Source organism: Eleginops maclovinus, chromosome 16, assembly GCF_036324505.1.
Source record: "Eleginops maclovinus isolate JMC-PN-2008 ecotype Puerto Natales chromosome 16, JC_Emac_rtc_rv5, whole genome shotgun sequence".
NCBI lineage: Eukaryota > Metazoa > Chordata > Actinopteri > Perciformes > Eleginopidae > Eleginops > Eleginops maclovinus.
In genome coordinates this window covers 21,481,882-21,507,571 of record NC_086364.1, presented here as the reverse complement: position 1 = coordinate 21,507,571, position 25,690 = coordinate 21,481,882, and the positions used below count along the sequence as shown (strand labels likewise).

The 25,690-nt window shown below is 40.2% G+C and overlaps 2 protein-coding genes across 2 annotated transcripts; both read left to right on the top strand.

Moving 5' to 3' along the window:
- The first annotated feature begins 94 nt into the window (after positions 1 to 94).
- tmem205 (transmembrane protein 205) lies at positions 95 to 3,360 on the top strand. The gene is given in 5 exon segments (XM_063904911.1): positions 95 to 236; positions 1,458 to 1,566; positions 1,688 to 1,851; positions 2,161 to 2,224; positions 2,227 to 3,360. Coding segments are annotated over 4 exon segments (564 nt in total). The 5' UTR covers positions 95 to 236; positions 1,458 to 1,466; the 3' UTR covers positions 2,463 to 3,360.
- Positions 3,361 to 6,820: 3,460 nt separating this feature from the next.
- rab3db (RAB3D, member RAS oncogene family, b) lies at positions 6,821 to 24,370 on the top strand. Its single transcript, XM_063904910.1, has 5 exons — positions 6,821 to 7,006; positions 13,076 to 13,312; positions 19,128 to 19,246; positions 20,285 to 20,409; positions 20,516 to 24,370. The coding sequence occupies exons 2-5, from the start codon at positions 13,076 to 13,078 to the stop codon at positions 20,701 to 20,703; spliced, it is 669 nt and encodes a 222-aa protein (XP_063760980.1). The 5' UTR covers positions 6,821 to 7,006; the 3' UTR covers positions 20,704 to 24,370.
- Positions 24,371 to 25,690: the final 1,320 nt, after the last annotated feature.

Genomic DNA, 25,690 nt, shown 5'->3' with positions numbered 1-25,690 from the left:
TATTAAAATGTATTAGAAAGTAAAACTCAAGGGAGGGACTGTGAAAGTACAAATCGATGATTGGTCAAAATTATATGAAATATTATTGTTAACGAATCCTATTGGCCCTTCTCGCATCAAGGGGCGGGGCTTATCTTCACAACAAAATGAGAAAGGAAGTGCCTCGGCAGAATTTTGTGTCCCAGCTACGTTATTAATTTGGCGTTCATTATTCCTGAGTGGCAGCGTAAAGAAAGGTAAGTGCTTGTAATGTTTAGTGAGTAATTGTTCTCTGAAGTTCTAAATGAAGTCGACTTAAAACGTGTGTTACTCTCACTTAGCTAAAATGCTAAAGCTACTTAGCTTGCAGACAGTCCTAAAGTTGCCTGCAGAACACAAAGTCCAGGTTCACTGCCTTTTTAGTGCATTTACCTTTAATACCAAATACTGTCACGTTATTGCTTCTGGGATGCCTTTATAAAGAGTGCATATATATATATATTCTGAAATGCAGTGGTGTTATATAGTATAATATATTGGTGTTTACTCCACTACATCTCAAAGGTGAATACTTAACTGTTAATGTCTTGATTTATCTGATAGCTTGCGTTACTGTTACTACTGTTATGACAATGAATCATTGAATAATAAAACAGTTAAATGTACAAAAAAGTTCCCTGTTAACGTTCTAATAATGTCATTTATAGTATGAAGTATCACATTTACTTGGACGTCAATGTATCGGTACGTAGGTAAAGGGTCTTCTCCCACCACTGACTACATGTATGTTCTGTGCGCTGTTATCTCACAGTGTCAGGTCTGCTGAGCGCGAGGACCTTTATCTCTTGGGCCCAGATCCTAGTGTAACACCAGCCACATGTAACCTTAACTCATTACAATACTTCATGCCTTATGCACATGTTTTTGAAGTGATGGTATTTTCACAATTCTGATGCCGAAATGTAAACCTTAGTTTGTAAAATAATGGTTAAATACAATGAACCGTCATAGACTATATTCTATGCCTTTTTGGGGAGGTAACTTTAGGCATATTATACTATCTTAATGGATTTCTTATTATAACTTCCTTTAACAACATGGATTTTGGTCCACTGTTTTATTTTTGCAGGAAATACGTTCCTGCAATTATAATTTGCACACATACAAAAAATAAGTGTGATAATAATAATACTATATTTCATTTAGAGGCGCTTTTTACAAACACCCAAGGACACCGCGCTATTCAATAAATACTGTAAAAGGTTAAAAACTGCAATATATGCATAAAATATAACCATGTATTTGTTTGAAATGCTTGCTTAATTTTCTGATGATAAAATCCCATATTAAGAAGCAGATCTCTTTAGAAAAAACACATGAAGAAGTAAGGTGATTGGTACACACATGGGTGCAAAAGCCTATGTAAACACAAGGCTTTCCACAGACTTACTGTGTATATTTTTGTATGTATTTTGCAGAGTGACACCATGACTACAGAGGGGGAGCCCACAGATTTGGTCAAAGTGCTTCACCTCCTGCTGCTCTCCTTCTCCTGGGGGATGCAGGTCTGGGTCTCCTTCATCGCAGGTGAGAGCACCAACAGGAGGGCTGGCTGCAACATACAGTAAGCACCCTTTATCTCTCTGACTCCTCCTCTGGGGTGTGTCTGTGTGTCTGTGTGTCTGTGTGTCTGTGTCTGTGTCTGCAGGCTTTGTGTTGGTGATGAAGGTGACTCGGCACACCTTCGGCCTGGTGCAGAGTAAACTGTTCCCGGTGTATTTCTACTGCCTGCTGGGGAGTAACGTGCTCAGCCTGGCTCTGTTTGTTGTGTATCATCCCCGAGAGCTGCTGGACTGGCATGAGAGTGTGCAGGTAAAACATCACACCTGCACACACAATACTAAATAAGCATCAGCATATTGTATTTACCTGGGGGGAAATTGGGTTTTTGTGGAAGTTAAATAAAAGATAAAATAACAAAATAAATATTATAAATTGGAAATTAAAGTAAAAATGTCCAATAAAAATTACAAATATTTTTATAAACAAAGGAAGAATAAAAATATGCAATAAGTTAAAATTTCATATTTTAAATAAATAAGTAAATACTTATTTTAATCATGTAATTTTCTATAAAAATCATCCCCATCCTTCAGTACGGTCTCTCTCTTCTTCCTGCAGATGGTTCTGTTCTTCGTGGCTCTGATCACAGCGGTTCTGAACGGGCAGTGGTTGGGTCCTGCGGCCACGAGGTGATGTTCCAGATGAGGGGGGTGGAGGAGGAGCACGGTCTGGGGAACCAGATCGGGCTGAGCAGCCAGAAAGAGGAGTACGCTAAACTCAGAGAGCAGGACCCCAAGTACAAAGCCTTCAAACGCACCTTCGGCAAATACCACGGGATGTCCAGCCTCTGCAACCTGATCGGATTCCTGTGCACCACCGCCAACCTGATCTATACAGCACTCAATCTATCCACCATTTAGAGGAGTTTCCATCCATGATGTATGGACTTTTTATGGTGAAACCTGTCCACAGAGGAAAGTGTAAGAGACATGATGTTAATGTAGTTGCATAGAATGTTGTATTACCTGCTGTCCCAAGTGTCCTTATGAGGGAGGATGGGTTGTTTGCCATTTAGCTTTTTTTTTTAAATACACTATTGCTGATCACAATCAAAATGGGTCCTACGGTGGAGCTCCATGCTGGGGCCCACCTCCTCCGTTGCACCATTCCTGTAACGTAAAGTTAAGCAGGAAATAATAGTGCTATTCTGAGATTGCAAACACTAGCTAACGTTAGCTAATTATGCTATTGGCGTGTGCAAACTACCCTTAACGCGAGTTGAATTTATTAATTTGCTTTACACTATTATTTCTTGTTCTTGTTCTAACGTTAACAGTAGTTTGCTTTAGCAAAGCTAGCTGAAATTAGCGTTTGTTAATAAAGAAAAGTTAAATAACATTAGAGTTTTTATTTCATAGTTTTATCGTAAATATAAAACGGGATACAATTATTAAATACACTCTCAGAAGGCCACTTCCTTCATTAACATTTAGAGCAATAAAACAGGACACTCTGCGTTTTACCAGAATGTAAACATTATTTACGAGACACTATTGCTTTTACGTTAGTCGGCTCGATCAGTTTGGCACTTTTCCTGCTGTCAATCACTATTTAATTAAGGCAGTCTCACAATAATAAGATTTTTATCTGTTTGTTTTTAATGCTTGATTATATTGCTTGGGTGCAGTTCACCTGTATCTCCACCAGGGGGCTGTGTTAGGCACAGGTGTGTTAAAGGGAAAGAATTGCTTTTGATGCATTTGTAAAATAAATAGTGTGTTTCCAAACATTTGAATAAAACCATGTGTTAAATTTGAACCCTCTTTTGTTGTTTTATTTAGCAGGTTTTCTCCTCATGATCTTTATGCCTAAAAGCAAACACCCTGTTATGTGTTGCTGTATATCTTTGGAAAGGAGCCACTGTTTTTGTAATAGATTCACATTGATGAGTGAACGCAGACCCACAGCCTGAGTTTGGAAGAGGAAGGTTTTTATTTAATTACCAATGACGCACATCAGGTTTTAGAGGACTGGCCTTGAATGCAGACACTGCTCTGTAGGCGGCACGCAGGATGAGTGTGTCCTTGTTAGAGCTCTTCTCTAATGGACTATAAAGGAGGCATTTCAATATAAAAAGAAGGGACTGAATATAAAGGGTTGAGGTTTTCCATAATGTAATTCATGCAAATATGTGTTTCTGTATTCCAGTAATAGCTTAAGGAGATGTGTGTTATTTCTCTTCTTGCTTTCTTGTTATTAAAATACATTATGGATCAAATTAACTCCTATTTTCTGTCATGGTTTATGTTTGGTTTTATCTTTTTAAATCAGCTTTTTATTAGCGACATCCCTCTTTTAAATGCTCTTTTATTCCTTTAAATATTTGGCTATTGTTTATTTTGTTTTATAGGTTGTATAAGTTTTGACTGTATTATCTATTCTACCATTTTAATAACAACACTCTCTTTTAACTGGTGTTTAAATCATTTGACTTTTATTAGAGTTACTACATTTCTATTGTTGATATTTGTTATGTTTTTATTATTTTATGAGTTTATTTAATAGGTATTTATATTTGATCGTACTTATGATTGTCTTATGATAGGGATCAGCACTTCATTCTGTTTTATTTGGTATAATTATACCTTTTATTGCTGTGTCTCTCAGAGTGTTGGACTGTATATCATGCTTTTTGTTGTTATGTTTCTTGCTGTTTTAAATTGTGATGTGCGCCTTGTTAAAGCACCTGATGCATGAAAAGTGCTAAACAAATGTAGCTTATTATGATCATTATGATAAACTGAATCTGTTAGAGATGTCAGATGAATATAGTGAGGAAAAACTATAAGATAAGATTCAACTTTATTGTCATTGCACAGAGTACAAGTACTAGGACAACGAAATGCGGTCTCTGCATTTGACCCATCCTAGTGTTAGGAGCAGTGGGCTGCCATTATGTATGGCGCCCGGGGAGCAGTGTAGGTAACCAGTGTCTTGCTCAGGGACACCACGGTGGCACTTGGTCTTTCGGGGTCTTGAACTGGTGACCTTCCAGTTCCCAGGCCAAGCCCCTATGGACTTTGCCACCACCGCCCTATTAACATTGCCTTGTAGCATTTAATAGATGTTTAAGTATAATACTTGGGGAAGCGTACTTCATAACGTCCCACCTCTAGTTTGGACTTGTACAAGGGAGTCAGTCCTAATGTATAGATGTTTTGAAAACACCTCAGGGAAGTTCCTCGCTCCAGTGGCGTCGGGACATAAAGTTAATCCTGTTTAACCAAAGAACGAGTTCATCCACTAATCTCCTCGTGCCGCAGCCGGGGAGAGAGTTGAGGTTAATGTTGATTATTCCCATAAAACTCCAGAAGTGGCAGGTATAAATACCCCCAAAACAACTAAACAGTGTAGTAAAAAGAGGTGTGTTTATAGGTGGTTTTTTTAGTGCATGTGAATGGTCTGCAAAGCCTAAAATCCCTGTGTTTTCTTGTTTTTCATATTAATACATTTGGAAAGGGTGAGATTTGGCCGAGGGGTTGCCTTTAAAATTAAGATTTGAATCCTAGAATCAGAGACTAGAAACAGCCGTCGACTTATTTAATGTGAGGTTATTTAAAACGCACGTTAATTCAGGTCATTTTTACCATTGTTTTATACATTTGTAGATTTTTCTCCATATTCATTAATGATCCGAAGGGCAGATTGAGGTCATTTGAGGGATGGATTTGGACAGGTTGCAAATTTAATCAGCCTGCTTTTGGATCAGCCAAATGCAGACATGAAGATAATGTGTTTTTAAAATCCTCCAGTCTGTGTTTCAAGTAAAACACGAGGAAGTAAGGAAACAAAGGGAAGTGTTGAGGCACAAAACTCGTTTCACCATCCTCCAACTCTTTGGACCCCCCCCCCCCCCCCACACACACACACACACACACACACCCACACACAAGGAAACACATTTGTCTGAAAGAAAGCAAAACACAAACTCGGGGGCCATTATCCTGATCTCCATTAATACTGCAGAGCAGCCCTGCAGTATTATGGGCTGTTAAATTAATTATGAGTCTGGAAGGCGAACGCAGCTTTATTCAATCATCTCTAATGGGGAAATGTGGAGCTCATTTGCAACTGTCTGATCTCCGTGATGGATGGGCTTCTGTGTCGCATAAAAACACTGAAACCCTTCTAAAATGTTATTTATCAAAGGCTGCTGGGGTACACACACACACACACACACACACACACACACACACACTCTCTGTCTGCCTTTCAGTTATCAATCTTTCTCTGTGTACCATAAACAAAACTTTTAAACATAATAAATAAGTTTTAATGACTTTCTTTTCACATGAACAATACGACATAGTTTTGGTAATTAAATACAATTAGATAAGTAGGAATGAAGTGTTGTGAGTAGGATGCAGGAACCAGAATTATATACACATATAGAATAGAATATGATAAACTCAGCACTGTTTGCTTTATTATTAAACATGTGTTTTTAAGGGAGAAGAAGATATACTTTATTTACTCTGTTGTGTTTACATGCACATTACACACAGGGAGGATATACATGAACAAGCACAGATGATATACATTTACCTTCATGATTTATTTTAGGCTTTTAAAGGTAATCTGTGAATGGGTTCAGGTGAACTATGACTCAATGCATTTACTGTTTTTGTAAAGCACTTTGAATAGTACAGAAGAGGATGAGGTCCAAAAGTTGAACTGAATTCTGAGATTTTTAGGAAAATAAAATCTGAAGAAAATAACATATATATTTTTTCTTTTGTTTAAATGCTCTTCAGAATTCTGACATTAAAGTAAAAAATCTGAGAAACAAGTAAAACAAATAAACTGGGTTCTGACTTTAATCTCAGAATTCAGAGCTTTTTATTTGAATCAGATTTCTTTTTAATTATGTTTTCTTTTCCAGTAAATTCCAGAATTCTGAGATTAATTTTTAACTTTTGGTCACGTCCCAAAATCTTTTCTGATATGGCCCTAATGCGCTTCCGTAGAAAAGCGTTGTTTTTTTAAGTATGCTAGATAATAAATAAAACGGACTTGGCTGGGGGTGTATACGTTTGTGTTGTCTCACACACACACACACACACACACACACACACACACACACACACACACACACACACACACACACACACACACACACACACACACACACACACACACACACACACACACACACACAGAGGGAGCTGCAGATACACACTGCAGAGATCCGGGAGCCGCTGCACATCGTGAACAAGGAAACGGGAGAAAGTATCCGGTCGAGGGAGGAGAGAGCAGGTCGGCTGCGGGTCTGTTTCTGGAGCAGGACAGGATATTTCAGGCTGAATCCAGCAGGTTGTTTTACCCCACTTTCTCAGCACTGAACGGAAGACAATCATTGACAGAGAATCGAAAGGAAACCGAGTTTTATTTCTTCCTCAAAAAGGTGAGTTTGTTTGCCTGCCTCGATCTGAAGCTCCGTGGTTAGATGTTCATGACTGGCTTTACCAAAGGGTTTCAGTGCTGGAAAACTTCTCTAAATGACATGCACTTTGCTGGCATACATCGCAAAAATGACTTCTGGTTAACAATATTCTTATTCTCAAGGTAAATCCTAAGTTTTTTGTAATTAATAATGAGATCTTTCCTTTATAAAAGCCCTTAAGTTAAAGGAAAAATAAGAATTAAACACAATTAGAATCAGAAATCCTTTATATTGGTGCCACGGTAGGGAAATTGTCACAGCAAAGGTGACAGTGCAGATAACATTCAAATAAATGAGTATACTACCATAGGTGAATATAATTTACATAAAAAGCCCAACCCTCTAAGATGTGTCTACTTTATCGTGTTATCATTTATTTTGAATTGTGCATTTAAAGTACAAGTAAAGTTTTGGCATCAAAATATACTTAAAGTACACCTCAAGGGTTATGTCCCTTTTCAGAACCATGTGTATTAACTGACTTGTGATAATTGATGCATAATATATTCATCACAGCCGGTAAAGGTGGAGCACATTTGAACTACTTTATATACTTCTGCTATAATTATCCAGTATATACATCTGTGTTGAAGCTGTCAGATGAATGTAAGGGAGTATAAAGTACAATATTGGCTTTTAAACTGTGATGAAGTAGAAGAGTAAGGTAGCATTAAAGGAAAAAGTACCTCAGAATTGTATTTAAGGACAGTGTTTGAGTATATTTGACCTTCCAGCACTGCTCATTAGATGTTAGGTTGTCACGTTTCCTGTTTATTCATGTTAACAGGTATATCACCTTTAAATGAGACCCACAGGTGTTTTATTGTACTGCTATTGTTGCTTAAAGTACTCTGTACTTAAGTACAACTATGAGTTACTTGTACTTAACTGGAGTATTTCAATGTTTTGCTACTGTGTACTTTTACTCCACTACATGTATTTAATCCCTTTAGTTGCTAGGCAGATTTGGATTAATGATGGTAAATATAATCAGTCCTTAAATCAGACTGTAGTTCACCTGCAGTAAATCCAGCAGCTACCCTGCAGTATACAAAGCCATTCAAACTAGCAGCACCTTTACCAGCTCTGAGAACACTTTAATGATCAATCATTATAAAACATATCAGAGATATTATTCAGGGGGGGGGGGGGGGCGAAATATACTTTGGCGGCCATTAAGATACCTGGGCGGCCCGCCCAAGTAAAGTCTATGTGTGGGAAACCCTGACTACTTTCAACTTTTACTGGAGGAACATTTTGAATGCAGGACTCTGTAACGAGTATTTCTACACTCTGGTACTTCTCCTTTTACTCAAGTACAAGATCTGAGTACTTCTCCTTTTACTCAAGTACAAGGTCTGAGTACTTCTACTTTTACTCAAGTACAAGATCTGAGTACTTCTACTTTTATTCAAGTACAAGGTCTGAGTACTTCTACTTTTACTCAAGTACAAGGTCTGAGTACTTCTACTTTTACTCAAGTACAAGATCTGAGTACTTCTACTTTTATTCAAGTACAAGGTCTGAGTACTTCTACTTTTACTCAAGAACAAGGTCTGAGTACTTCTCCCACCTGTGTTTACGTACAACAATATGAATGTGCCACTTAATGAAACAAACCTGGCCTTTATCACACATCAGTGTTTGTGTTCCTGTCCCTCTCCCAATGAAAGCAGTGATGTAACAGCTGCACACTAATCCATACCGCTCATTTCCTGCGGGTCAGTCAGTAAACAGAGCCAGCTGAGAGACCTGCACCACCATCAGCACCTTTATTTGCTTTCCTGGAGATAAAGTCAGTGCAGTGTGCCATAAAGGAGCTCCCATTGTCTCCACTCTGCAGCTCTCTGTGTGGTTGTCGTCACTACTTTGGGGAAGAGTTGAAGGTCTGGATTTCATGGCAGGTGCTGATGTGGGTCTCCTTATCAAAGTCATCACAGCTGCTCAGTGGGATATGGTCGTTGGTCTTTACAGACTGGTGCACTTATATCGTATTTCTGTCGGCCGACCCAGAAGTAAGCATCAAAAGGGGTACTTCGACAAAAAGCATTGGGATTTTTCCATTTGATTTTGGTATATTGATTGATTTTTTAAGTGCAAATGTAATAGTAGGAAGCTAACGTGAGGATATAAAGGAACTACAGCACGGTCACATGACTTCACGTCACCACCGCTAAGCTAAAGGCGGCTAATGTTGGGCTATAAAGGAACTACAGCACGGTCACATGACTTCACGTCACCACCGCTAAGCTAAAGGCGGCTAATGTTGGGCTATAAAGGAACTACAGCACGGTCACATGACTTCAGGTCTCCACCGCTAAGCTAAAGGCGGCTAATGTTGGGCTATAAAGGAACTACAGCACGGTCACATGACTTCAGGTCTCCACCGCTAAGCTAAAGGCGGCTAATGTTGGGCTATAAAGGAACTACAGCACGGTCACATGACTTCACGTCACCACCGCTAAGCTAAAGGCGGCTAATGTTGGGCTATAAAGGAACTACAGCCCGGTCACATGACTTCACGTCACCACCGCTAAGCTAAAGGCGGCTAATGTTGGGCTATAAAGGAACTACAGCACGGTCACATGACTTCACGTCACCACCGCTAAGCTAAAGGTGGCTAATGTTGGGCTATAAAGGAGCTACCGCACGGTCACACTAAGCTAAAGGTGGCTATAATGTTCGGTGTAATGATGTTTAGTTGTCTCATTTAGACACTTGTTAGCTACTGCTGTTTTTAAGACCTGTAAAAGCTTCAGATGTTCACCAGTGGGGTATTTACTGATGTTTTTTATGCTGGAAAAACTAAATGTGAACATTTCTTCAGCTTGTTTTAACAACACACCTTATTTCAGGCATCTTAACAGGTAGAATTTGAGAGGAGAAATTGCTAAAATGCTAACTACTTTTCAGGGTTTAGGACTCATTCCTGCAATACTCGTTTGTTTCTACCAAAGCTACGTGCTAAAGCTATGAGCTGAGCTAAAGCTACAAACTAAAGCTACGAGCTAATGCTACGAGCTAGTAAACATTTAGATCATTCTTACATGGCAGAAAATGTAGCTTTCAGTCTCTCATATATTGAGATTTCTGGTTTGTCTCGGCTTGATATCAAATGAAAGTGTTTGACTGACTTATCAAGACTTCTAAACAAATGTTCTCATACTTTGATAAACTGGGAAGGACAATCTTCTTTATTTTCTGATATTTTAATGATAAAAACATAGTAAGCAGATAAATAAATAACGATAATTGATCATTAGTTGCAGCCCTAGTTTATGTGGAGGAAATAAGCGTCTTTGTTACAGGACATACACAACGAAAGGCATAGAAAACTATCATACATAAAATAGAAGAAGACTTTCTCAGGGTGTTTCTTTGAATCTGCATTGTGTGTGTTTCTTGTAACTTATTTACACACATAGAGGAAACTTCCCCCCACAGAATTAAGCAACTTCTTCTGCAACTTCATACATGTTGTCATTGGTTTGCTGTCTTTGTGAAAAGGAGAAGAGAACAATGTTCAAAAGCACAGACGTATGCGAGTGAACATACAGGACATGTGACTGGGGTTCCCTCAGGATTAAGCTGAAAATAGCATCATGTCGGACTGGTTGGATCCATGCTATGGGACCTTTAAGTGCACAAAAACGTCCCCCGGGGTCCCTGACACGGCATCATGTGGTTTCTCGGTCTCTGGAGATTAGAAAGACTTAAACACAGCTCTTTGTGTAACACCCAGAGAGCACTTTTTTAAGGGGGAAAGGATTGTGTTTAAAGGGCAGGCTGTACCTGTGTTTCATATTCAACAGGGAGGTAACGTTGAGAGACAGGATTGTGTCATTATTGTTGTTGGTAATAAGTTTCATTACAACATGAGGAGAGGAGGGATGAATGATTTGGAAAGATATATAGATATAGAGTATGGATGCTCCAAACTACTTCATTAAAACTGACATTTAAGTGCCTTGATTTTGATTTTGCACCAGTCCATATTGCGATTTCAATAAAGTTTTGAGTAGTTGTGCAGCCCGAGTAGAAGTTGTATGAGTGGATAAAGAATGTAATGTACGTTAATACCTGTCACACCTTTGGGAAGCTTGTAAACATTGCACTGATACCAGGGTTTTTTGTAAACCAGGTAACAGGCGCTGAACCCTCAGACCGAAATGCAGATTTTCCCAGTAAAATGTAAAAGTGATGCCAGAAAACAATGTTTGTGTTGGTCAGAAACGGTGTAAAGACTCCAGAAACTTTGAAAATCGTGTCAAATAGAGCGTCAGGAAAAGGAGTAAAAGTCATTAAGACGTGGTGCAACAGGAACACATAGCAAAACAACAGTTAAATACCTTTTAGAAATGTCACTACAAAGCCAAGAGAATAAAAGAAAACTATGAACCAAATCAGGGATAAAATACATAATGAAGTTACAGTGCAGTGTAGGAGATGTACAGCTATTTGATTTAATAAAGGGAAGGGGCTGATTAGAACAAGTTGATTTATGAGGAGTAAAAGCTGTAGTTTTCTGGGGGTTTGTTTCAAATATATATATAATAGTATTTCAGGCAGCAACATGTCTTCTTGTAGCACATTTTTAATCATTCACGAGTAAATATGGTTGGTGTTGGTGGAGTTTCGGTACTAATGCACCCATCAGGTTTTATAGATAGCTTCATCACACAGGAGGACTTTTGGCATAGACACAGACTTCCTAGTATTTTCTCAGCCTTCACTTTTCTTCTTCTTCTCTTTATCCGTAGCGCTGGTATCAGTTGGTATCAGTGTGATAGATATCTGTATCCTGCTCTGGAGGTTTCCATCTGGCCAGTTAAAAGCTGAGTGAACTCGATGCTTCGACCACTAATGGGTCTTTCTGGCAGCTGAGGCCGGTCTCCACGGAGACAAGTCTCACCAGGGAGATTGATCAGCCAGTGTGTGTGTGTGTGTGTGTGTGTGTGTGTGTGTGTGTGTGTGTGTGTGCACCCAAAATGACACTCCCTCCTCCCACTGTTTTGGGGATGACACTGCAGAGGCGTAATGGCCAGGTAATCTGATACCTGTCTTTAGGAGAGATCACTCTGAGATGAGTGGTCACAATAAAGCAGATGGCACAGTGTTTGCTCGATCTACACATTATAGCTCACCGTCGTCTTTTTCATTTGGATCGCACACCTTCTAATGGAGTCGTGACAGCAACGTAACTTAAAATGACAGCTGAACTGATCGAGGTTTTCTGTGTCTGCTCACATTTTCTACTAGAGCCCATACTGTGTTCACTTTAGTTTTGTACTTCTTGTCTGTTGATTTATCTGTCGTCCAGCGCCATGTCCACACATATAAAAACACATATATTAAATATACCACGTTGTTTGTGACGGAGGTTTTTGTTTTTATGCCACCGCTGCTTGATATGACTGCAAACTGTCCCTCTCCTTAGTAACAGTCTGTTGTCCTTAGCAACAGCCTGCTAGTGAACACTCCAGAATGTTTGAAATGGACCAATCAGCATCAAGTATTCATCCAGGCTGTTTTATAAGGGCTGCAGACTGATGTGTGGACTTTTATTGTCAACGTTCAATATGTATCTTGTTTTTTGTTGTTGTGTTATCATTTATTAGGAGGATATTGATTACCGTACAGACATAAGCCTAATAATGAACGTTACCCCCGAAAAACTAACTTTTTGAAATTCATTTATTTGATACTAGCCTACTGCAGTGCAAAATCTCATCTGGCTTATTTATAACGCAAACAGGGATTGGTGGAGGGCGTGTACATGCAGTTTCAGAAATCTACATTGGGAAATATGTATTCTTCTCGGTGGTTTGCCGGTGGTTGATTTCTATAAACACCTCATTGTGTGTGTCATGAGGCTTGGCAGATGTTTTGTGTTGTTACACCCATGTTTCCCTGAACTTCATTGCCTGTGTACATGGCACGCTTGACTGTTGCCACCACCTTGAACGTGCGGCGCATCACCTGCAGGCCTAACATCATGCAAGGTAACATCTCCCTGTGCTTCCTCTCTAGATGGCCTCCAATGACTCGCGGCTCCAGCAGCAGCCCTCTCAGAAGGATGCGGCGGACCAGAACTTCGACTACATGTTCAAGCTGCTGATAATCGGCAACAGCAGCGTGGGAAAAACCTCCTTCTTGTTCCGCTACGCCGACGACTCCTTCACCTCTGCCTTCGTCAGTACCGTGGGCATCGACTTCAAGGTCAAGACCGTGTTCCGCAACGACAAGAGGATCAAGCTGCAGATCTGGGTGAGTGGAGTAAAGATGGGATTCTTGGAGGTTATAACTTGTGGCATTTGTCGTCCATTCAATCTCACAGGTGCCTTGTGGACGAAGTAAACTTAACTATGGAGCGTTCAGCATAGATAGTTACGTTAGCCGTTAGCAGAGGTTCCACAAAAATGCACTATGGAAGTTTGGCTGCTAGCTCAGAACAGCTAGTTTGAAAGAGCTGCTAGCCTGAAAGCTAACCAACTAGCTAGTAACGCTAGGAAAACACTGAGATAGGCGTTCTTGTAAAGTAATATTAGCTAGATGTTATGTTTGTATATATGTTATTAATACCAGCTGATGACTTAACACCTGAAACAGGAAAAGGGCTAGCTTCAGGTAGCTAGCTTCAAACATAGCTTGAAACGTCTGCTAAATTGAAACAGTTGCTAGCCTGAAACACCTAGCATGAAACAGCTAGCTTGAGATTAATCACCACCTCTGACAGAACCCGGGTTCCCATCGAAGGACGTATTAAAAGGTGTATCCTTCATTTTTCTCTTGCACACACCAAATGATATACATTGTTAATGCTCTTCAAACACATGATTCATTTGAACCAACAGTGTGTGAGCCACAGTACATCTCTCTCTCTCACACACACACACACACACACACACACACACACAGACACACACACGGAGATGACTCAGCAGCAGAGGAGCCAACACCAAAACACACACTCTGCTACCTGACCAAACATGTGTCCTGTTTAATGACAGGCAAGGAGTTACTGCTGCCAGATAGACTAACAGCTGGGGGGGTGGGGGAGGCCAAAGGAGTCGCTGTCATGACCAGGGTTGGGATTAACTACGGAAAATTACAAAAAATGTCATATATAGAGTCCTTGATTTTATTTTGGAAACGTCCTCAAAAATGCCCGTTTTAAAAGTTCATTCTAAATGCAAACTACATAAAGTTAAATGAATGACTCATCGCAGGTTCTCAGGTTCTCTTAAGTGTCCCTAAACTAATATTTGTTTTTAGATGATATAATATGAGTAATTCATCTTCTTTTACACTGAAAATGAAACAGACCTATGCACATTTTGACTCTTGCGTTACACGTCCTCCATGTTGCTTTTGATTTGGAATCTGAAAGCAGGAAAATCTTACACACGCTTAAAACATCATCCCACATGTTGAACACACGCAGTACACCTGTAGCCAGTACTGTTGTTGTAAGGGTCATTTGTTTTTGTTTAACTGTGACTAAGCTGGATGTGCAAAGTACATTTGATCTGCATTGAAATGTTTTGACGTGTGTAAAAAGAAGAAGAAAGAATATTTGTGAAGCCCACATTTTTGCAAGTTGTCCAATTTTTGTTGATCGTTCTAAGTACTGATGGAGCTGGTGCACGCCTAAGAGACCTGGGTCGCGGTTGCGTATTATCTCTCTCTTAGGAAGGAGTGAATTGACCCAGGAAGTTTCAGTCATGATAAGAGCTGTTTGAATTCACTCAATGATAGGAAAGGAGCTTTCATGTTTCCCCTTGGCATCTCCATACTTTACCAAAGTAAAAGGAAGTAGTGAAGACTCAGAAATCCTTGCAGCCACAACATTTTAAGGGACGTATTTCTGCCGTCTGCGTGAACAACCGATGCTGACGTTACGAGCTAATGATAAACCAAAAGGCGATCTTTAAACTTTACTCAAGTTAGTGTACGATTATCAAATAAAGTCAAGACCTTGCAGAGTTTACAGAGTTGGTTGGTGTTTCTTAAGCTGTATTATTCATTTTTTCACTTTTATAAAGCCTGCATGAAACAACAGGATAAGAACGCACAGGGCAAAGTGTCTAGCTTTTAGTATTAGTCTATCTACAGAAATGTGTAGTTTTCCCATGGCAGACGCACATCACAAATATCCACTGGTGTATCATAACTATATCTCCCTATAAGCACAGTTGCTTTTACTAAATCCTGATGAATTCTACTCACATCTTTCCCTAATGCTTGAGAAAAAGTGGTTACTAAAAGACCAAAGGATATTTTTCCTACTCCAATCCAGCCCTGGTATTTCCCAGACTCAGGAAGTAGAGGAAGTTCCCTATCAGCTTCTGACGGGGACATGACCGAGATATACTGCCTTGTGTTTAAAGGGTGTGGGACCGGCGGGCATAAGAGTCCTCCGTTACGAGGCGTTAATAATCAACTCCGGGAAATATATCCTGCCACTTAAGTTCATATTAAACCCCAGATCCTCACCCTTTGTGTATCATGGAAACAGCCTGATAACATGGCCCCTCACACTGTGTACACACACTGTTTACAGGCCTGCCTTTCATGTGTGTGTCATGGAAATATGCTTCTGATCTTTGAGCAAGCGTGTAAACACCTTTCACACACATCCATATTTATGTATCAGAATCACATGAAGAGTGGAAAGCCGTGCAGATATTAAAAGAGGTTGCTTTGTGAGCAATGTGCACAATTCTGAGGAGAAAGGGGTTTGTATCCAGTGTGTGTCGCTGCTAATATAAACGCAGGTGTGTTTGGGGTCACTGAATGCAGAGGCCTGATTTACCCCCCCTCCTAACACACACACACGAGCGAGCAGCTTTTGTTTACCGGTTGGTAATAGCAACCCTGGAGGCTGCCTATTTGTTTAGACATCCCATTACGAGGCCAAATATTTGTTCATCTCTGCAAGGATGAGATAAGGATATACCAGGAATAGAGAGGGGCAGCTATGATGTATCCTTATTCACATCCAAGGGGATTTTGGATCAATGTAGAAACTACGATCCGTGGCAATCACACGTTTATGATCCTTACACGTTTTGTTCAGTAGGATCATTTTCACATACAAACAACACTTATAACGTTGAGAGTTGACGGCGGTATACAGAAGAAAGTAGAAGTACTCAGATCTTGTTCTTGAGTAAAAGTAGAAGTACTCAGATCTTGTACTTGAGTAAAGTAGAAGTACTCAGATCTTGTACTTGAGTAAAGTAGAAGTACTCAGATCTTGTTCTTGAGTAAAGTAGAAGTACTCAGATCTTGTACTTGAGTAAAGTAGAAGTACTCAGATCTTGTTCTTGAGTAAAGTAGAAGTACTCAGATCTTGTACTTGAGTAAAGTAGAAGTACTCAGATCTTGTACTTGAGTAAAGTAGAAGTACTCCGATCTTGTACTTGAGTAAAAGTAGAAGTACTCAGATCTTGTTCTTGAGTAAAAGTAGAAGTACTCAGATCTTGTACTTGAGTAAAGTAGAAGTACTCAGATCTTGTACTTGAGTAAAGTAGAAGTACTCAGATCTTGTACGTGAGTAAAAGTAGAAGTACTCAGATCTTGTACTTGAGTAAAAGTAGAAGTACTCAGATCTTGTACTTGAGTAAAAGTAGAAGTACTCAGATCTTGTACTTGAGTTAAAGTAGAAGTACTCAGATCTTGTACTTGAGTTAAAGTAGAAGTACTCAGATCTTGTACTTGAGTTAAAGTAGAAGTACTCAGATCTTGTGCTTGAGTAAAAGTAGAAGTACTCAGATCTTGTGCTTGAGTAAAGTAGAAGTACTCAGATCTTGTACTTGAGTTAAAGTAGAAGTACTCAGATCTTGTACTTGAGTTAAAGGTGGTTGGTAAAGGTGCAGCTAGTTTGAATGGCTTTGTATACTGCAGGGTAGCTGCTGGATTTACTGCAGGTGAACTACAGTCTGATTTAAGGGAGATTATATTTACCATCATTAATCCTAATCTGCCTAGCAACTAAAGGGATTAAATACATGTAGTGGAGTAGAAGTACACAGTAGCATTAGATGGAAATACTCAAGTAAGTACAAGTACCTCAAACTTGTACTTAAGTACAGTACTTGATTAAATCTACTTAATTACTTTACAACTCTGGTCGTTAATGCAATCTCCAGAAGTGAAAACTACGTTAGGCTTTAAAGGAACCACATCACTTCAGCTACAGGTGGCTAAAGTTCTGGTGCTAGCATTCATTTACCGTCAACATGTGCTCTAGATTTCTAAAATGACTACCATTTCCCTATACCAGAAAACTTCCCAAATTGTGCAATATGTTTTAGAATTTATTCAACAGAAAAAGACAAAAAAACGGCAAATTCTTTATTTTTTCTGGTAAATCTTAAAGTAATTTATCTGATGAAATGTTTTCTTTTTATTTAAGTCTAATGTTTGTTGTGATGAAGTTTAGTTCTTGTTAGCAACCTGCTTTTTTATGACTCCTAATAGCTTCTGACATTCTCAAACGGGGTTTTTAGTGATGTATTTTATGTCGCAGGAACAACTAGTGAAAATATCATTAGCTTGTTTTAACCACAGACCTAATTTCAGGCATCGAAACCAATTAGCTTTGTAACGAAGGAGCTCCATATGCTGACTAATGTCCAGATTCCGGGACGTATTCCTGCACCCCTATATATGTTCATCTTACACAATAACACTGTGGCATTGGAAAGAGTAGAGGCTCTTCCCTCTGGATTTAGACTGCCGACCGTCTCTGTCTGTCTCATTTTGTAAAGTGAGACGGATCATTTTGGGCCGGAGCAGTCCTGGCTGTAATGGAACATTCATAACCCTCAGTGGCTTCTGGTTACCTGGACAACACACTCCTCCTCCTCCTCCCCCTCACACACACACACACAGACACACACTCTTGCGCGCCAGATGCAAATGAAGACACGTTACCAAGTTACCATGAGACTGGAGGGGAGTCGCTCCCTCCACCTGTTCCTCTTTTTTTTAATAAATGCACTCAATTATTTTTAAGCAGTGAACACACCTCCTCTCTGACTCCGTGGCGCTCTCTCTTCTTATCTGTGTGTGTTTATTGATGCAAGCCAGATGTCCTGGTTTAATGAGAAAGGGTTGTGGAGCAAAGCTAATTCCACCTGACCCTTAAATGTATGACTACCTTTAGGTTTAACTCTTTATACTGCTAGAAAGCCGTCCTGCAACTGACTTCAAGTCCTACCGTTGATCTTCATCTCCATTGTTTTGTTAATCTTCCTTTTGTCCTTTCTTTCTGAGGTCTGAATTTATCGCTTTATGGTGAGACCAAAGCTTTGGAGAGAAAGAAACGCAAGAATGTTTCACTGAATGCAACTTTTATTGAACTTTGTTATACCTACTATTAAATAAACCCGACATAAAGCCTTTAAAAGTCAATATTACTTTGCTACTACTGTTAGAAAATTCTCAGGATGAAAAGTGCTGCAGCATTTTATATAAGATGGAGAAAATATGTTGTCAACCTTGCCCAGAATGACCATTTTTGGCAAGTTTAATGCATATATTTTCCAAAAACCCACACAATTCTGCATGTTGATTAGATTAACGGCTGCAACAATTAAACGTGTTCTATTGAAGTGCTTAAACCACAAGAGAACAATACACTTGTTACAGTAAATGCTGTGGTTGAATGTGCACATATGAAACCAAACATATCTGATTGGTTGAGTAAAATATCAAAAACTTTCAAACATGTTGAATAACAAGCAGTCGAAAGTAAGGTGAAATAATGAACTACCTGTGCGTACACGGTTGTGTCAATGCAGGGGTATTTGAGTAAGAAAACACTGAACTGTGCCGTTCTTATGTTCTATTTTATTTTGGACGGATGTTTCTGGATTAAACTGGGATAGAAACGATTAAGTGCTGCTGTGTCAGTGGCAGCCTCGCTTCTCAGAGGTAAACATTGCTTTGACAACAGTGCCCCCTCGTGCTGTCCAAAATAATTACAGAGGAATTAATGACAGTTTGTTTTGAAGATCCTACTAAATACAAAGTGTGTGAGCCATAGTTTATATATTTGTGTGTGTTCATGCAGGACACAGCGGGGCAGGAGCGTTACCGTACGATCACCACAGCGTACTACAGAGGAGCGATGGGCTTCCTGCTGATGTACGACATCACAAACCAGGACTCCTTCAACGCCGTGCAGGACTGGTGAGTTGGACGTTTTTTAACATTTGTAAGAGAGATGAAACTCAGCAGAAGAAACTGAGAAAGTGGTTGGTGTTTCTTTCATCCCATTTGTTTTTTAGTTAGTTAGACTTTCATAACGTTGACATTCAAATTCCAGATCAACATCTCAATGCTTTGCAGCCTATTTGTGTTTGTCCATGTTCTGTTTAACAGGATATTTCTAAGTTACACACTTCTAAGATTATTCAGAACGTTTCTTGAAGCAACAGCTCTAAAAGTACTCACCATATGGCTGCAATTTCTCAAAACCTCAGCATCTTTGACTTGTATATTCTGGGAGCAAGGCCTTAAAGGACGGTAAGACTGACGTGTCGCCTCCCAAAGTCAAAAGACAGAAATCTATACATCTATTAATATGTTCACTGAGGAGGCTGATGCTTGAGGATTGGAATGTGTGTGTGCGTTGAAGCCAGGGAGTTCCGTATATAAACTGTTCAATTCTTCCAAGCCGGGGGAGACCCCACGCGTTTGACTGCTGAGAGTAACGTGGTGTTTGCACAGGATTATGCTTGTTACGTAACAATGTAATATTCAAGCTCATCCATTTTCTGTGTCTGTGTCTTAATGTGTTTCTGTTGATTCATGTTGTTAAGGTCTCGGATCCGCGACAGATTAAACTACATCAATATTAATAGTATTTGAATATTGGTAGATTTAGATTCCAGTTCCCAACGATTGTTTCCTGTTTGTCTGATTTCCTTTTTTTATGTTCAATATTTCATTATTTTGAACAATACAAAGACCTACACACTACCTACAGAACGTACCGGAACATAAAGTGCTATTTTAGTTTTTGGATGAAGATGTCATAAAATATTATATAAAACCCCACAAACTTGAGATGCTGATCTGAAAATGTGGAGACTTTTCTGGAGGTGGTGGCCATACAGACGCTTCAAATAAGTGCCGACCACGTTAGTTTTTTTGTGAGTTTTTGCATTATTTGCGATGTATTGTGTTCTATATTGCTTTCATTGAGACTTGATGTGTGTCCTGCAGGGCGACGCAGATCAAGACGTACTCCTGGGACAACGCTCAGGTGATTCTGGTCGGGAACAAGTGTGACCTGGAGGACGACAGGATCGTACCGACAGAGGACAGCCAGAGACTCGCCGAGGAACTAGGCACGGACTCTTCTACTCATGCAGTTTGTGTTTTTGTTAAATGTCTACCTGCTATCTTCTGCCTGTATCTCTATCTTTATGTTAATTCCTGTTGCTGCCTCATCAGGGTTCCAGTTTTTCGAGGCCAGCGCGAAAGACAACATCAACGTGAAGCAGGTGTTCGAGCGCCTGGTGGACGTGATCTGTGAGAAGATGAACGAGAGCATGGAGGGAGACATCAACCTGGTGACCAACCACAGGAACCAGGGGCTTAAAGACTCGCCTTCAGAGAGCCACGGGGGCTGCGCTTGTTAAAGCACCTTCCCCCTAACAGCTCCCCCAACACACACACACACACACAGACACACACACACACACACACACATGAAGACCTACCTTCTCTGTGCCTCAAACATGCAAAGTGCCGCACCTCTCCACGCCCTGCTTTGTCTACACAGCGCAGCAAGAACCAAAGGATAGCTATCTGAGATACTCTTCAAAAAGAAGTCCTGTCTCAGTGTTTTACCTGAAAGGGGCCTGCTTTCTGCCTCCAAACCATCAGCGCTTTGGTGAGCTGATACGCACTACCTTCACTGTCCACCCCACTTACCAACCTCCTTGACCACTATCCTACATAAGCATTTTTGAATTGTCTTTTTTTATGGAGACAGATATCAGTCCAGCTAGTGATGCCAAATAGCGTATGTAAATGTAGCTACTTTGGGCCTTCATTGTTTAGTAGGAGATTCTTTCAGCACGAGCCTGTGCTTAGCTTTCAGTTTTGTACAGCCTTCTTAAAAGGTGTGTCCGTGTGCTAAATATGAAGCTAGCAGCTTGTTAGAGAAACTTAGCATAAAGACTGGAAATTATTAGCAAGGCTTTGTCCACACTGGCAGCACAAAAGCAATCTGAGATAATCTTCATCAGCCTTTAAGAGGCCCACTTTCTGCCTCTGTTTTCAAACTCTGTGGTGAGCTGATAGTCACTAAAGCCTTCACTGTCCAGCCCCCAAAACCAAACGCCTTGACCACCGCTGCTACGTTAGCATTTTTGATGTGCTGTTGCTAAGTGGCTTTATGTCAAATATCAGTGCAGCAAGAAGCTAGTGATGCCAAATAGTGTGCCTGTGAATGGCTGTACTTTGAGCATTCATTGTTAAGTTGGAGATTCATGTCCTCAGGTTTTAGTTTGGTAAAGCCACTAGAAATGATGATTGTCTCAAACATGGACATATTGAACTTTGTAAGGCTGAAAGGAACACTTTGAGGATAAGGACAAAATGCCCTTTGCTATCTTGTCGGGAGTAAATGTGAAGAATGATACCACACTCAAATCTGTTAGCAAAAGCGGGAGCTACAACCAGCAGCTTGTTAGCCTAGCTTAGCATGAAGCCTGGAAGCCGCTAGCAAGGCTTTCTCCTTCTCCTTCTCCTTCTCCTTCTCTTTCTCCTTCTTCTTCTTCGGGTTTAATGGCGGATCGCAACCAACTTTAAGGTGCATACCGCCACCTGTTGTACAAGAGTGTGTAACATCATGTCATTTACCCTTTCTTAAATTCTACTCACCAGCCTTGTGTCATTTAAAAAAGTAAAGAGAGCCTTCCTGGTGACTCTTACCCACCTCTCCCTCTGTTCCCAGTATCCCCATTAAATCCCACTCCCTCCTCGCCTGTTGGACTTCATCATGTAACCTTTCTCTTTCTACTGCATACAGGGCACAATGAAATATGATATGTTCAACGTGTTCTTTCACTCCACAGTTCCCACACTTGTCACTATTCCTTTTCCCCAGTTAAGGCTTTCTCTTACGATCACAACAACAATTTAATTAACAAATTAAATATCTTAAATTATAAGGTTTAGCTGCTAAGTGTACTGGGCTCCCAAATGAAAGAGCAAGGCTCAGTAATTGTTTTGGTACCTTTAGTTGGAGCGAGGTTAGCTGTTTAGTTTTTCCAGTGTTTATGCTAGGCTAAGCTAACAAGCTGCTGGCTCTAGCTGCACATAAAGGTGTGTAAGGAGTGGTATCAATTTTTAAAATCAACCAGATTCTGTTATGTTGAGTACATTCAAGCATGTATTTATAAAAGAGACATTACATTACATCTATGGCTAGCCTCTCCTACCGTATAGGATGTCTCAGAATCACTTATTATGAAGTTTAAGCATCAAGTCAAGATGTAAAAGAAAGCCGACACAACGTCCTTATGATCCTAATCTTGTCCTGAATCTTAAGGCCAGTCTTGGTGCATGTTAGAGGCACTTGAATCTTTCTATTGTGCCAACGAGACGCCGTGTGTCGATGTTAATCCTGATCTTTTATCTCTGCTCTCCGTGTGCTTGTGTGAGGAAGTCTTTCATCACCGGTGGCACTTGCATGCCATTTTGTATATTGTATGTATCTGCTTACCACATTGTGCTGATTTTTGATTAACGCCTTTTCTCACACACGGATGCTTTCGCCCTGATACACACCCGCCCACGCGCGCACACACACTTCTCCTATCTGCAGCACGGCAAAAACCGTCGGTATGGCAAACCTACTACGAGGCTTAATAACTGAGTATTGACAAAGTGGTGTGTTGTCTTTTCTGTTCGTCTTGTGCTAAAATAATGACTGGAAATGAGACACCGAGTGTTTCTGTTCTCACAAAGAAGAACACTGATCTCAGATAAAGGGTTTTTGTGGGCCTCAAATGTTCTGTATGCACATGTGCGGCCCACAGCTGGTGCAGAATTGTATTTAAGAGAACCTGCGTCACTTTAAATGCCATGAGCTGTAATATCTCATTGAAGTGAATGAGGTTAGGTTGTATCTTGTTTCCTAATTGTATTATGTGTCAGGTAAACTGTGCATGATTAGGTTTGTTCTTTCTTTACCCCCTTATGGACATTTCAGTATTGACAATCATCATCTGGTGCAGAACATCTGATACATAGTTGATTTTTGAATTGAATTACAGGAAACTTGAAAAAAGAAATTTGGATGTTTTGCTATTATTTTCTGTTAAAAGGAATACTTCACCCACAAAAGGATCGTTTGTATTTAAATGACTCCCCCATGTCACCTTTAATTCATGATAATTAAAGTCAATGGGGGGCTGAATACAACAGCAACAAAACTATATTACACTTCTGTTCAAAAAGTCTCTCACAACTATTTCAGAAGTCTCATGTTTGCTAAATACTTCCCAAACACATGCACGTTTACTTACCTACCTTTAATATTCAAAACAATCTGGAAGAGTAGTGTGCAAGTGCGAGACTATTTATGGGAAGGTGTTGTAAATAGTGTGGGTTTTTTTGGGGGGGGGGTTCAGGTTTGCAAATTAAGATTTGTTTTGCAGCTATTAAAACACCTAACTTCAACCACTAAGAACTTTCACTGTTTTTTGGATTCTTCTTTCACTGTTCAGACTTTTCTTCAAGAATTCAAAGTAACTCGTGGTATTTGGGTATACAAATAATATGTATACTTTCATGTACGTTGCCATTTGACCATCCTTGTCCACGTGTGTCCAGTGTGCGTTGCTGAACAGTAGAACAGTTGATATTATCCTCTCATCCGCACCACGTTCAGCTTTAATGCAGTGCGTGCAACTATACTAACACTACATTTGTATTTCTACCATTTTGCAATGTGTTTAAATGCATAAGAAAGCTGTGACAGTTCCACCAAAGGAGCTTTCAATGGTGGCTGCTGAATGTGCTAAACTGTCCTCTGATACTGACCTTCTAACCACTCTGCCATGTTGAAAATCTACTGATGCTTTTGTACAAATAGTCTGAGGTGTAATCCTTCTTTCTTTCTCATGTTTGTGATCTATTTTCACGTGTGGCGTCCCTGATTGGCTGCTTTCACATCCTTAAATCCCTTTTTCTGTAGACTCTGAATGTGTTGGATGGATTGCGCAAGACATCTTCTAAACCAGAATAAATTGTTGAAATGTGTATAAGAAAATAAAGAATATATTCATTACAAAACGTAGAGCGTCTTTGCAGATCATTATCTTTAAGTAAATCAGTTACAGAGTGTGCAACATGACCGCAGCATCTAACGTAATTTACAACCCTGTCACCCCAGGCATCAGGTCAGGGCTTTTTTGCACATTTTATCTGCAGAACCAGAGAAACCACTGCCATTGTCCTGAACAACTATACACATTTCCTCATCTCCTTCTTCCTGCCACCACAGTCTGTAAGACACACTACCTTTCCTGTCCAGGGCCTCTTTATTCTTTTCAAACTACAGTTAAATGTTCACTAAACGGGGTTAAAAAGGTGTGTGTCTGAATGTAAATTAGTCCAAATGTGTCACAAGCTGTACTTAAATGTCAGTACCCTTGATCAGGCCTCTCTTCCCCGCTTTCATATGATGTAAAAAAAGCGCTGTATTGCATTTAAACTGGCGGGGATGGGCTGCTACGCCTCCCCTGCACCACTTATCACGAGGTGAAGAAACACAGGAGGGTCTGCAGCGCTGATAAGGCTGGTCAAACGAAGAAAACATGTGGGTGCTGGGAGTAGATAAGAAACCGTTTGGGTTCTGTTCTTCGGCGTATGAGGGCTCTGCGGTTTCTGTTGTTGCAGGCAGGTGCAGGGATTAAGTTGGCTCGATGCCAGACAGGTTCAGATCCAGTTCCTCACATCACAGCTTCATCCAGGAGACAGGTGCACAAAACACTCAGCTTCAGCTCCATTTAATCTGTCTGTCTGTCTGTCTGTCTGTCTGTCTGTCTGTCTGTCTGTCTGTCTGTCTGTCTGTCTGTCTGGCCGTCCGTCCGTCCGTCTGTCTGTCTGTCTGTCTGTCTGTCTGTCTGTCTGTCTGTCTGTCTGTCTGTCTGTCTGTCTGTCTGTCAATCTTTCACCCATGCATCTTTTCATCCACTCATCTGCCATGTTTCTATCTTCCATGTTTTTATTCATTCATTTATCCTCCATCTGTCTTTCCATCCAATTATCTTTCATCCATCCATCCATTTAGTCTTAGATCATCATCCATCATCGAACCATGTATCCTCCATCCATCCCACCTATACAGGTATCCATCAAATCTATTTTCCATCCGTCCGTTAATGCATTTTCCATTTTCGCATTTAACTTTTTATTCATCCATGCATTTAAAAATCCATATATCCATTTATCAATCTCTCCATCCATCCATTTATCGGTCAATCCAACTCTCTACATTTTGCGCTTTTACGCAGGGCCTCGCTCACTTCCTCCCTCTCGCGAGCAGCAACAACAACTTGTAAACATCAATGAGCGCCTGCCTGATTCCTGCCCATCAACAGGAGAGTAAAA

Bases quoted from the DNA above. Each gene is read 5' to 3' on its own strand.
- rab3db (XM_063904910.1), top strand. From the start codon at position 13,076: ATGGCCTCCAATGACTCGCGGCTCCAGCAGCAGCCCTCTCAGAAGGAT. The intron at 13,313-19,127 runs GTGAGTGGAGTA...GTGTTCATGCAG, and splicing joins GGATCAAGCTGCAGATCTGG to GACACAGCGGGGCAGGAGCG. The intron at 20,410-20,515 runs GCACGGACTCTT...CTGCCTCATCAG, and splicing joins GAGACTCGCCGAGGAACTAG to GGTTCCAGTTTTTCGAGGCC.